General features: G+C 40.5%; 1 protein-coding gene across 1 annotated transcript in view; it reads left to right on the top strand.

The window, feature by feature from the left end:
• Nucleotides 1-14726, top strand: part of LOC145343882 (cleavage and polyadenylation specificity factor subunit 7-like) — a 76998-nt gene that overhangs the window by 2087 nt on the left and 60185 nt on the right. Inside the window, exon 2 of the mRNA XM_080190362.1 lies at nucleotides 11264-11473. Coding sequence (XP_080046488.1) covers nucleotides 11264-11473 — 210 coding nt within the window. The remainder of the gene's footprint in view (nucleotides 1-11263; nucleotides 11474-14726) is intronic.

The following is a 14726-nucleotide window of genomic DNA, read 5'->3' as shown; positions in this document are numbered from 1 at the left end:
GTAGGTACTTGAGTCGTGAACTGATTAGAGAATGTGAACAGATCTTCGTACTTATTTTAAGATGAAGCTCATTTATTACATACTTTCAGTTCCCATAATAGGACCACCCTAATGTACATTTTTCTGCAGCCTATAAAGATACATCTTGGTGCCTCAGGAATCATTTCAAATTTGAACTCCTGTTGCAATTAATTTGTAAATACTTAAAGTTGTTGATTCAAACACATCTTGATGTTCAGATTTAGGATTTGTTCACCAATTAGCAGCAGGATGTTCCAGTCTTCCAACTTGTCAAAATTCAACCAGGATGAACCAAATTATAAATATCATGACAAGTAGGACTTGTCTAACTGAGCTTTGTTGGGGAGTGGTGTGGCTGCAGGTTGTACATCACTTGTATGCAGTTGTATTGACTTTGTGAAGTGCTTTTACTGTGTGTGGTGAGCTCTGCTTAATAACCCAAGTGAAGGCTGAAGTGAAGACCTTTTTAAATTTGGTAGCTCTTTCATCAATTAATTTCATCTGTAAAGAATGTGCCATACATCAGTGTTGGAAAATAAAGGGTTTTTCAGACTGGGTCCATTATAGGTTCATTTCTGTTGGTGAAGTGAGTTTGCAGATTGAGCTGGAAATTTACAGACATCTGGAGATCCGCAAATGTTCCTCACTAATAGGAATTAAATTCTAGTTTATGTCATCAGGTAGATCTATTTACAGCAATTAGACCTTGCCCTTAAAGCGACAGGCTAGATGCACACCCTCCTGTAAAAGCTGTACGTGTGTTCCATGGTAAATCGCATGCAATTTAAAGCACCGAAATAGACCATTTGGCTGAATGGCCTGTACTGGCATGCATGCTCATCTCTCCCTATTTCATCTAGTTACATTAATACATTCTTCTATTCCTTTCTCCCTCGCATACTTGGCTGTTAAATGTACTTATGCTATTTATTTATGTATTATACCAGAAAATAAGGTATTATAACTGACCGTGTTAAGCTTAATCTGCTGATTATTATAAACTGGTTTAGAAAGTCATTTTAAAATGTAAAAACTGGTAAATAAGTTAACTCATGAGTTTTAAATAGATTTTGCAAAATAATTTCAGATGTATTTTTAACTCTTATTCTTATAATTTAACAAAGTCACACTCTGTTGATGTTATAGTAAAATCTGGGCAATGTTACAGGAGATACATACTACATTTTGTGAAAATCTTTCGAATATCCTCTTTTTTGAATGACATAGCTGGAGGAAGGACTGTAGCATTCTGATTACTGCTGTCTGATAATATGTTGTGCTTTGCTGTCTGTTATAGGTTTAAATTCCACATAATTTGGCTTTATCTTCCAAAATGCTTAAATTTTAATGCCACTATTTAATCCTGGAACTTTATGAACTATATAATCAATATTTTAAGTTATTCTTGAATAACTGAAATTATTTTTGAGTATTTAGTTTGAAGTAAATGCAGAATAACCCAGTTAGGGCAGTGGCCTTGCAAGCATTGTGGACTAGAATTAGATATCTGGTACTGGTGCAGGAATACTGATTCCCCGTGTGAATTAATGGTTAAACATGATTTCTGCCATTTATTAAGTGATCTTGAGAACCTTGGGCAGTTTGGTCATGACTTGGACCCATCATGGTGACATTGCACGTTTTAGCAGGAGTAACTAGATAACAGTCCCGCTTGGGAACTCTGGCTCATTTTCCTTCGCAAGCCCAAGAATGACTGAGGCCAATTATGCCTGCCAGTTGCTTAATCTGTAGTAGAACAGAGGTTGAATGCAAGATATATATATTTAATGTTGGCAAATGGAGGTTGTCCACTTTGGTAGGAATAATGGTAGGAAGGACTATTACTTACATGGCGAAAAACTGCAGCATGCGACGGTGCAGCGGGACCTCGGGGTCCTTGTGCATGAGTCGCAAAAACCCAGCCTGCAGGTGCAGCAGGTGGTCAGGAAGGCTAATGGGATGCTGGCCTTCATAGCGAGGGGGATTGAATGTAAAAGTAGGGAGGTCTTGCTGCAACTGTATAGGGCACTGGTGAGGCCGCAGCTGGAGTACTGTGTGCAGTTTTGGTCGCCGCACTTACGCAAGGATATTTCGGCCCTGGAGGGAGTGCAGAGGAGGTTTACTAGGCTGATACCGGAGTTGAGGGGGTTGAACTATGAGGAGAGGCTGAATAAACTAGGCTTGTACTCGTTAGAGTTTAGAAGAATGAGGGGAGATCTCATTGAGACGTATAAGATGATGAATGGGATGGATAGGATAGAGGTGGAGAGGCTCTTCTCGCTCAGAAAGGACAGTAGGACTAGAGGGCACAGCCTCATGATAAAGGGGGGGGCGGTTTAGAACAGAGTTGAGGAGGAACCTCTCCACTCAAAGGGTGGTGAATCTCTGGAATTCTCTGCCCGTTGAAGTGGTGGAGGCTGCCTCGCTAAATATGTTTAAGACGCGGGTTGATGGGTTTTTGATAGGCAAGGGGATTAAGGGTTATGGGGAGAGGGCGGGAATGTGGAACTGAGACACGACAGATCAGCCATGATCTTATTGAATGGTGGGGCAGGCTCGAGGGGCTAGATGGTCTACTCCTGCTCCTATTTCTTATGTTCTTATATGGCTTCACATCATAATCATGCAATATAAAAGCAAATTACTGTGGATGCTGGAATCTGAAATCAAAAAAGAAAATGCCGAAACATCCCAACAGGTCTGGCAGCATCTGTAAGGAGAGAAAAGAGCTGACGTTTTGAGTCCAGATACCCCTTTGTCAAAGCAGAGGGTGATCATGTGCTTTGACAAAGGATCATCTGTCAGCTCTTTTCTCTCCGTACAGATGCTGCCAGATCTGCTGAGATTTTCCAGGATTTTCTCTTATAATCATGCAGTAATTGGATTTACTCACTGAGCTTTAGGGAGAGCCCCGAAAGAGATGTGATGAAATTATTGGATTTATTTTTACATTTTCAGTAGTGTTTTTGTAAAATCTGTGGCTGAGGTAAGTATTTGTTTGTGGTTTGTACAGGAAGCAGTGTTAGCTAATATCGAAGATTCTTGATTATATTTTTGTATCTGATGTTGTTTGGGATTTCCCTGTTATGTGGCAAGAGTGTCTGCTGTTATACAACTTCAGGTGTGTAGATTGTACATTTGATCATGTGCTTGTAGATTCACCATTTGTCTTTTGTCACGTTGGCCTTGCTGATGACTTAATGTACCACTGAAATTTAGATGCAAGAAATATTTGGACAAAGCTTTCCTTTAAAAGGAAAAAGAAATTTCCATCATTGTGAAAAGTGTACAGATTATACTGAGACAGAAACTGCATTGTTCCTTACTTAAGAGTTTACATTTTCTATGCAACTCAGTTTCTCCTTTTGCATCATCCCAGCCTTAATGGTGCTTTGGTGCTTAATTCCATGACCTCAATAATCACGTTGACCTAACTGGGTTAATGGAGCTAGTCTGATCTACAGCAGAACAGTCCTATGTTTCCCACGTCTTCAGCAAAGTGTAACATGATCTGTTGCGGAAACTTTTGTGCTATATCAATTTGAATTTAAAATTCCCACCAGTACAATTGAATATTCCTCCAGAGAGATTTAAGAGCTGTGCAATGCTAGGGTGTAAATACTGTTGGCTCCTTGCTTATTATTGGTGTTGGGAGCAGTTTGAAGTATTGTCAAAAATATGACACACAACTTGCAGCACTAAAAAGTGTTTGTTGGCTTAGAGTTATTTACCCTTTTTAGCATAGAAGTTTGAGTATACTAAATTAACTTGGTGACAGCATTGAACATTTTGAATGTGCATTTACTAATTTCACTTGGGTGAGATGGGGGAAATGCCAGCTTTTGTTTGGCATTGTAAGCAGAGTAATATAAACTTTGATATTCTGAGACTGGTTGTGTTAATGTGAATTAATTTTCCCCTCCTTCACTGAGTCTTTACCTAACATTAGGTAATGTTAGGTAATGTTAGGTAACATGATTTTGCTTACCTAAAATCATCCTGCTCTCAAAATTCCATATTTTACTTTAAGTTGGAAACTCATATAATAACCTTGTTAATAAGGTTAGGGGAAGTTGCAGTCAGCTGATGAAAAATGAAGTATTTCGCACAGATTTTGTGCTCATAAGTGATGTTAACATACCTAGTAGTTTGGAGCATTTCCAGTTGCATGCAGAGTAGAAGACATTCTACGCTGCTGAAATTCTAACTTGTACTGCTCCAATGTGACATTTGTCCATTTTCCAACACATACTATCTATGGTTTTTTAAAGTGAAATTCCAAATTAATACTGAATGAAGGCAATTCCATTCTGCTATTTTGAATCTACAAGAAGGCTGAGTTCCCTGAACTCAATTCACAGAGAGTGGGAACTTGTTGCTCTCCAAGCCACACACCATCCTGATTTGAAACTATATTGCCACTCCTTCACTGTCTGTAGGTTAAATTCTGGAACTCCCTCCCCCACAGCATTTTATTAAGGTTTGGAAAGCACATGAGAAGAGAGAATCAGAAGTTACACTGACATGCAGAATGAGTGACTGAATTTGCAAGTTGCTGAATAGTAAATTGTTAAATGATGTAAAAGGTTCCCAGATGAGTGAGGTGCTGAAACTTGTACTGACCGTCATTCGAACGTTGGAGACTAAAGATTGAGGTGTCAGAGTGGAAATTGAAATGGCAAGCCAAAGGGGGTAAACACAGTAAAAAGTCTGACAACACCAGGTTTTAGTCCAACCGATTTATTTGATAATAGACTCACAAGCTTTCGAGGTTTCCCTCTTCGTCAGGTGAATGGAGACGAAGAGGGAAACCTCAAAAGCTTGTGAGTCTATTATCAAATAAATCGGTTGGACTAAAACCTGGTGTTGTCAGACTTTTTGCTGTGTTTACGCCAGTCCAACGCCGGCATACCCACATCAAGCCAAAGGGGGCCAGGGTAACACCTGCAGACAGAATGGAAATGTGAGGTATACTGAAATTTAACAGACTCCAAATATGTATTTTTAGCTGTCTGAAAGGCTCAAGAGGATAAAAGTGCCACCTGATATACTACCAAGAACCAAAACATTCTGGGCCTGTGCCCATTTAAGTGTTTGTAGGATGCCTTTAAATTTTGTTGTGTACAGCAGGAGAAAAAAATGAAATAAGATAGGGAAGTGATTATTTTATTTAGAAGGAAATTCTGTGAAGCTGAAGGATCTTTGCCCTCTGGAGTAACAACTTGACTATGCAAAACTGAAGAGGGAACCTGAGTGTTAAAGTTCTTAATTTTTGTGACTTTACTGGGTAGCCTCTTTGTACAATGTTATAAAGAAAGGGAAAACCTTGCCTTTCCTGACAAGAAGTGTATTGTTGGTATATATGAAATAACCACAACGTACATCAGAGTATCTTTTTCTAGTCTTTAGAGGTGAACAGTGAAGTTAGACCCAAACTAGTTAGTGTGGCTAAAATTTGCAGCCAGGTTGAACCATCTTGCGGCAAGTCAGTCTGTAATGCTTAAATCATTTCTTGGTTGTGGTTTTATTTGTGTCATTAGCTACATTTTCTGTGAAACTAATAATTCAGAACCATATATTGTTTCCATAGCCACAAGTTGTCTGTTCATTTCTGCTTCTTCACCCTACCACCCCCCCCCCCAACCCAAAAGTTAACCCTGATGGTGGATTTTTACTCTGACATGTTGAATTGAGCATCAGACTTGTACTTTGTTCAACAACCTTCTGTAACAATCCCATTGGTCAGCTCCTTGGTAGAACACTCTTGAGTCAGAAGGTTATTGGTTCAAACTTCACTCCAGACTTGAGCACCTATGTCTAGGTTGTCCCTGATGCCCTAACCAATATTTATCTCTCTACCAACATCACTAAAACAGATGATAAGCTCCCACTAACAGCAATGTTGTGTGTCTACTGGGTACAAAAGTAATAGCACTTGGAAGGTACTTAATTGTCAGAATGTTTTGGGGCATCCTGAGGTGGTGAAAGCTGACATATAAGTGTAAGTCAGTTCTTCTTGTGTTGTTGGGCTGAACCTTTGCACCATAACATTGTAGTAAGCTAGGCCTTACTTTCTGTAAAATAGTGTTTTTATATCTTCAGTAACTGCTAATGTGACATAGCATAGTATTGAACGGAAATCCATCTTACTATATCTAGGGCAGCACGATGGCACAGTGGTTAGCACTGCTGCCGGCTTGGGTCATTGTTTGTGTGGAGTTTGCACATTCTTCCCATGTCTGTGTGGGTTTCCTCTGGGTGCTCCGGTTTCCTTCCACAGTCCAAAAGATGTGCTGGTTAGATGCACTGACGGTGCTAAATTCTTCCTCAATGTATCCAAACAGGTGCCGGCATGTGGTGACTAGGGGATTTTCACAGGGCTTTGACAAAGGATCATCTGGATGCGAAACATCAGCTCTTTTCTCTCCTTACAGATGCTGCCAGACCTGCTGAGACTTTCTAGCATTTTCTCTTTTGGATTTTCACAGAAGCTTCATTTCAGTGTTAATGTAAGCCTACTTGTGACAGTAATAAATAAACTTTAAAACTTTAGCTTACAGAATTGGACATGGATCCCGTCATGATTTCTCAGATTTCAGGAAGTGGTAGAATAGGAACAATTGAACTCATGAAGTAGAAGGATTCTGCCTCCCTCTGGCACCCCTCTTTAAACAGAAACAAGAGAATTTAAAATATGTATTTCATGACCATTAATGATATCAGTTGTTAAACATCCACATGCTGATGTGGGCTTGTATCTCTTTGTAAGCCAGGAAACACAAATTTACTTCAATCCTTTTTTTGAAATAAACTAACTCTTTCTAGCCCTTTGGATCTTTATTTTCCTTCGTTGTATCATCAGTGCCAATTGCAGTCTGAAGTTAGTGGTAGCCCCGAAATCCTCATAATTTGTTCCCTGAACTTTGGGAACTCATATTTGTGGGTTTGCTTTAATTTTTTGAGTCTGAAGGTTTGGAATGGGCCATTCTTTGTTGAGACCTTTCTGATCAATAAATTCAAAACAAAGACACTAAGGCCTGTTAGTTTCAGTAATCTTGGCTATATGTAAATTATTGAGAGCATGAATTTAAACTTCATATGCAGTCCCTGAGGTTTCTGGATTCATGCTGCTTGTGGAGGCAAATGCTTCAGTTGCAGAATTATCATGTCAAGACCATCTGTCAAAACCATCATCCGTTAATGAGCTGCACTGTCCACCAATACATTGGAGGCAGAACTTGAGTTACTCTAAAACCACAGAAAACAGTGCATTTTACAACAAGCAAACTTTATTTCTCAGTGAGGAAATTGTGCACTAGAGCATGTATTAACTCAGCAGAATCTATCTAATAAGAGTGTCCATGAAATGAAAGAAATGAAACAACTAGCTTTTTTATTACTGTCACAAGTACACTTACATTAACGCATTAACAAAGTTACTGTGAAAATCCCCTAGTCGCCACACTCTGGCACCTGTTTGGGTATGCTGAGGGAGAATTTAGCACAGCCAGTGCACCTAACCAGCACGCCTTTCAGACTGGGAGGTAACTGAAGCACCTGGAGGAAACCCACGCAGACACAGGGAAAGCATGCAGACTCCACACAGGAGTTGGGAATCGAAGCCAGGAATCAAACCCGGGTCCCTGGCACTATGAGGTAGCAGTGCTAACCACTGTGCCACCCACAATAAGCTCCAGGTGCGAATAACAAGGGAATTACCTCATCATCTCTATCAGGCATGGGAACCATGACATGACTATAAGCAATTGTTCCATTCCCTTGCTCTCCTATGTGTTCTTCCTCTCTCTTGTGTCATTTTGCCTTGGCCCATTTTGCAGTCGGGCTTTGCCATTTGCCCCTAAACCCTGGCCTGACCATCAGGTATTAATGAATGCACCAGGTATGATAATTATGCAGCCAGCTCAATTGACCCTGCAAACCTCTCACTAACATTTGCAGATGTGCCAAATTTGAAAGAGCTGTCCCATAGCCTAGACAAGAAATAGCTGGTATAATCACACTTGCCAAATCAGAGCTTGCAGTCATTGTCCCAGGTTCCTCTATCATCATTCCTAGATTTGATCCACCTGAAGTGGCAGCACTGGTATACATTTGGGAGTGATTGGCCTGGGAGTTTGTAGCATTCCAGATCCCATGAAGTTTCGTGGTATCAGGTCAAACATAGACAAGGAATCTCCTGTTGATTTCCTCCTACAGCCCTTCCTCAGCTGACCAGTCAATACTTCTCCATGTTGAACATCACTTTTAAGTGGCAGTGAAGGCATAGAATAAAGCCTGGATAGGGTATTTCAATGTCTCACCAAGAAGCTCAGTAGGATCACCCCGATTGAGCTTTGAGGGACAGGTCTGCAAGATTGGGTCTGTGGCAGGTGTTGAGAGAACAACACAAGTGTTATGACAGGAGGGGCATTAATTTAGAACAGCCCTGATTTCTCTACTCACTATCTGTCTGTAAATATAAAGGTGTTTTTAATTTTGAGGGTACAGTGATTGGCACTGCTACCTCACAGCTCCAGGACTTGGGTTCAATTCTGGCCTTAAGTGGCTGTCGGTGTGAAGTTTGCACATTCTCCCATGCATGCAAGAAACAATACTTCTCACTGTATACATGTGACAATATTAATAAATCAAAAGTCTTCGTAGATTTCCTGCGATTGCTCCCACAGTCCAAAAATGTGCAAGTTAAGTGGATTGCCTATGCTAAATTGCCCCTTAGTGTCCCAAGATGTGTAGGTTAGAATGGTTGGCCATGGTAAATGTGTGGGGTTACAGGGATAGCGTAGGGGAGAGGGCATGGGTAAGATAATCTGTTAGAGAGTCAGTGCAGACTCGGTGGAATGATTGGCTTCTTCTGCACTGTAGGGGTTCTATGATTTTTAATTCCTATCATTATAAGTGATGGTGTATTTTCTCCAGCCCTTCAGTTTTGGAGTGATCTAATTCTCAATTAATAATCCCACAGCAAAATAAGGTTAAAAAAAGGATGTGTTTATTTTACATACCCTCAAAAATGTGGGAAGTGGGATCGTAACATCCCCCGCCTTTGCATTCATGCAATAAAAGAGAGATAAGGGAAAGAAAGGGGTTATTGCCAAGACTGTAGACAAAATAGTTTCATGTGAGTCCAGAGTCCAATAATGTATTCCTCCAGAGAGGTTAGCTGGCTAAAACTAGTACAGGGTGATCCATCTTTCCAGTAGCCCTGTCTTCCATGATGGGAGGAGCATGTAGAGATGAATGCAGTTTTCAGTAGGCACTGGGGTGCAGTTGTTTCAGTAGAAAACAGTGGTTGAGGGCCAGGCCATTTAAACTTAGCGAGAGCTCTGTCTCTGCTGCTGCTTTTGATGGAAGGTGGCAGACAGAAGCAGGCAGCTAACCTGAATTCCTGATTCTCTTCTGAGGTTGAAACAATGACTGAAGACAGAATTTAAAAGCTCTATAACTAAAGCAATTCAAACAGCGCAAGTCTTGGTCATGTGACAGGATGGTTTTAGGTTGAGTCTTTCAGTTACTGAAGCTCCCTTGTTAAAATCCATTGTGTTTTGAGCAGGTAATTATAGAATCATTATCACAGTGTTAGAGATGAGGAATCCCAGTGCCTTTTGCCCAGAGCTGGTTGGTGCAGACATCTTGCAATTATCCTTTATATTGGCTTGGCTGGATTGTTTATACAACAAGAGGAGTGTTATATTCCTGAGTTTGATGAGCTAATCTTTGTTCGTTTTAAACTGCTTGAGGCCTTGTGGACCTCAGCAAACCATTCAGGGAAGATACAGTATTTTTCTTTTTATTGCTATATTCATTTTGAATTTAATGAATGAGCAATATACCCAAAATGAATTTACACTTGGCCAATAAAGAACTTCATGCCCTACCATATTCCTCATTCTTATCAAACATCATCAAGCCAGGGAATCAATTCCTGTTTCAAAGTGAAGTGTAGAAAGAATGCCAGGGGCAGCACTAAGCATACCTAAAAATGAGGCACCCACCTGGTGAAGCTACAGCAGGATTACATGCATGCTAAAGAGGAAAGCAGCTTAATATATACAGAACTAAGTGATCCTGTAACTAATTGATCAGATCAAAGCTCTACAAAGCTGCCACTTTCAGTCATGATTGGTGATTAAAAACTAATAGAAAGAAGAGATTTCATGAATGTTCCAATCCTCAATGATGGTGGGGCCTAGCAAAGAATGCAAAAGACATCACAGCCATTTTCAACCCGGAATGGTGAGTGGATAGTCCATCTCTTCCTCCTGAGGTCCAGTGGTCTCCTGGCCACCTTCTCAATCCTTGTAAACTTCAGCTCATCCAAAAATCTCTTGCCCATGTCTTTCACCATTCACCCATCACCCTGCCCTTGCCAACTGACATTAGCTCGAGGTCCTTCCACTTCAGAATTTAAAATTCTCACCCTTGTTTTCAAATAGCTTCATGGCTTTACTCCCTCACTTTTCTGCACTATTGGTGGCAATGCCTTCATCGATCGATTAAAGTTCAAATCACATCCATTTTAGGGAATTCAAAGGTATGATCTGCAGAATGACGACTTCTGTGCTTTAACACTATAACTCTAGGAACAATTTTTAAATATATAATATCTTCAAAGAAATTGACAGTAATTGTCGAGTAGGGCTTTCCCTCCTAAATCCATGCGAAACACCTTTGTTTTAGTGGATAAATACACCATACGGTCAGGGAATTGATAAACAGTACAGAAAGCAGCTATTCATCTCATTGAATCTGTGCCAGCTATTCAAAGAGCAGTGTAGTTGGTTCTGCTTCCCTGCTAATTCTTAAAGTTCTAGATTTAATCCTTGATCAATTAGCTGATTTCACTTTGGGAGACTATTAGAATAGTACAAAGAGATTCAGTAGCCTGAGGGAAGGTGGGGAATCAGTTATTTTTTGCTATCCATTGTCTGTGACCGTCAAGTGTGGTTAGTTGTGATGTGCTCACAAAAATGATTTCTTGGGTTTGGCTTCAGAGGACCCTCTGTGCCCTTAGAAATGTGCCTCAGTATGAACTGGCACCTTCAAGAAAGGATAAAACAGCATGGTGGGGATATGGCAAGCTTTGCAAAAGTACGTCCTAGGTGCTGAGGATTATATGGTTACAATAGCATATAGTTTTATAATGCATCATAATTACAATAACAGCTAACCCACCAATTCCATTTTTCATAGTCCTAAATGAAATGTGTGGATTCTCTTTCAGGAGACTGATTACACTCCAAACGATCAAGTTGACCTTTATGATGATGTAATAGCGGCTGCTGATGGTAATAACCAAGAAGATCAAAGTTTTGATGAGATATTACCACGGACTCCTGGTGAGCCACAGAAAACTGACAATAGTGCCAGGCCAACCATTGTCTACACATATGGAGGCAAAAGGCAAGCAGTATATGTGGGAAACCTGACATGGGTGAGTGAACTTATATCTGGTTAGCGTTACTCTGATGCACAAAGCCCTAAGTCCAATGGCTGACAACTGTATTTGGACAAATTTCCAAGGGGCCTGAATGCGACATCCTGTCATATTATTTTTCTGCTTTGGTCTCTCCTTTCCCGAGCATGTTGGCTAAACTGCCTTGGACAATTCAACTTCAGTGTGTTTGGCCTTCTTTGGGAAATGGTCGAAATGTATGTTTGTCAGTTCTCCTTCTTGTTGGAGAGGAATGAACTGGGCCAGTATTGCCTCCATTGATTATGTATCTGTTTTGTGCTAATTACAAGTGAAGTTGCTCGTTCATTCTCACGTTACAAGAGATTCACTTATTGAGAACTCGAGGTAAATTCTGCTTTTGACAGAATTGAGTCTGCCAAGTGCTTATAAACAAACAAAGATAATGGACAGGAAAAGACCAAATGATTCATTAACGCTATCAGGAATCATTGTGCAACTTAACACCATGATCCCTATTGCCACTCTCCACCAACACCATTGTAATCTGCTTGGATAGGCAAGAAACACAGAAAATAACCCTGGAGCAAGAAATCCAGAGAAACTCCAACCCCAAAGGTAATCAAACACCTTCCAAGAAATCACAGTAAATGCTTACACGGCATGAGTTGGCAAGTCATTTCAAAGTTCAGTGACTCTGCAAATAAAATCTTTCTGATGTCCAACTTATACAAATATCCACATGTACTCCTTAACCTACCTAACTCAAATAGCAGACCCACAATGACCAGATCTAATCCTTCCATCTCTTTAAAATAACCTAAGCAATCTCCTCAAAGTATGTGCTTTAGAGTAAAAATAGCCTGCTCTTTAAGCCTATCTTAGTAATTGAAGGAAACTAAACTCAACCAATCTAGTGGTCCTCCTCTGATCAATGGGCTGAATGGTCTCCTTCTATACTGTAGAAATTCTGTGATCCATTTCGAGATCTAATTCACTGAACATGTACAGGGAGCAAAACCAGGCATAGTATTCTAAATTAAGCTTTATTTTTTGTTTGGTATTGGATTTGTCTTCACAATACAACCTGGTAATCCAATCTTTTTTTTCTATAACTTTACCTTTTGAAAATGTATTCTTTCATGCCGGATACGCTAGCATTTATTGCCTATTCCTAATTGCCTTGAGAAGATAGTGGTGAGCCACCTTCTTGAACTGGTGCAATCCATGTGGTGTAGATGCACCCTCTGTGCTGCTACGGAGTTCCAGGATTTTGACCCAGCGACAGTGAAGGAGTGGCAATATCGTTCAAAGTCAGGATGGTATGTAGCTTGGGGGGTGGTGGTGTTCCCAAACATCTGCTGCCCTTGTCCTTCGAGGTTGTAGACATTGTGGGCTTAGAAGGTGCTGTCAAAAGATCCTTGCTGAGTTGCTGCACTGGATCTTGTAGACAGTACACACTGCTACCACTGTGTCAGTGGTGGAGAGAATGGATGTTAAAGGCAGTGGATAACATGCCAATCTGGTGGGCTGCTTTGGATATTGTTACTGGAGCTACATTCATCCAGACCTATAATGAATCTTAAGAGATATTGTAACACTTAGATCTTTTTCTGATTGAACACTCTTAAGTTCTTAACCTCACATTGTTTGCACTTGTTTGCCATTACCCCTATCTATGTGCACAAAACTACATTTATCTAAGTATCTTCCTATGTTTTTATTCTTAATGGCATCTGACATTTGTGGGTCTGTGCCCTCATCACACCTAGGTATGCTTTTCTCATCTAAGATCCTAAGACCAAAATTGCCAATTGAATCACAAGTGGATCTTTATCATAGAATCGTGGAAACCCAACAGTACAGAAAGAGGCCATTCAGCCCATCGAGTCCGCACTGACTAGAATCCCACTCAGGCCCTACCTACATATTTTATCCACTAACCCCTCTAACCTACGCATCTCAGGACACTAAGGGGCAATTTTTGCATGGCCAATCAACCTAACCTGCACATCTTTGGACTGTGGGAGGAAACCAGAGCACCTGGAGGAAACCCACACAGACATGAGGAGAATGTGCAAACTCCATACTGACAGTGACCCAAGCCAGGAATCGAACCCAGGTCCCTGGAGCTGTGAAGCAGCAGTGCTAACCACTGTGCTACCATGCCACCCACCAGCACTTCCTTCCACACCAATGGTAAGATGAAAATGAGTGGGTCTAACTCAATTTCTGAAACATTTTACCAGCCATTGAATCCCTACAGTGCAGTGGGAGGCCATTTGGTCCATTTAGTCTGCCCCAACTCTCTGAAAGAGCATCTTACTCAGGCCCAAACCCCTGCCTATCCTTGTAGCCCCGCTCATTTTACCATGGTTAATCCAGGTAACCTACATATCTCAAGCCAATAAGGGGTAATTTAACATGGCCAATCCACCTAACCTGCTCATTTTTGGACAGTGGGAGGAAACTGGAGCACCTGGAGGACACCCACACAGACACAGGAAGAACGTGTAAACTTCGCACAGTCACCCAAGGCTGGAATTGAACCCTAGTGCCCTATAGAATCTGCTATTAATGGCAATTTTCTTCCTACTAATATCCATCCAGTGTTTGAGCTTTTCTAATCTAATCACTATTCCAGAGAATTAATATTTTTAGTAGGTTATTGTGTGGCATCTTAACAAAATCTTCTAAAAAATCAATGTATACTGTGTCCAAACAAGCTATCTACTTCCACCAATCTAGTAACTTGTTCCCAACTTCAACTAAATTGAAATTATATTGCTTTCTGATGGTCCCTTAAAGTTCCTTCTCTGCCTAGATGCTCATAGAAAAATTCTGTAATATCTTATTGCAGAAGACACCCTTGGATTAAGAACTGGAAGGTCTGATTTCAGGTTGTGCTGTAATTTTGTCAGGAGATATGATAAAGTCCCATTTTTGATATTCTTAAAAGGACTTGCATTTGTTTTCAATTCACTCATGGGATGTCAGCATTGTTGTCTGGGCCAGCATTTATTGTCCATCCCTAATTGCCCTTGAACTGAGGTCATTTCAGAGAACATTTAAAAGTCAACCACATTGCTTATCTAAAGTCATATGTATGACTGGGTAAGGATGGCAGATTTCCTTCCCTAAAGGGACATTACTGAACTAGATGGGTTTCCATGGTAATCATTAGATTTTTATTCCAGAATTTTTTTATTTCCTTCAAATCTCACCATTTTCCATGGTGGGATTTGAACCTGGATCCTGGAACCCTGGATTATTA

The sequence above is a fragment of the Carcharhinus amblyrhynchos genome, chromosome 6 (genome assembly GCF_965287045.1).
Source record: "Carcharhinus amblyrhynchos chromosome 6, sCarAmb.v2.hapA, whole genome shotgun sequence".
Classification (NCBI taxonomy): domain Eukaryota; kingdom Metazoa; phylum Chordata; class Chondrichthyes; order Carcharhiniformes; family Carcharhinidae; genus Carcharhinus; species Carcharhinus amblyrhynchos.
This window is presented reverse-complemented; position numbering and strand designations above follow the sequence as displayed.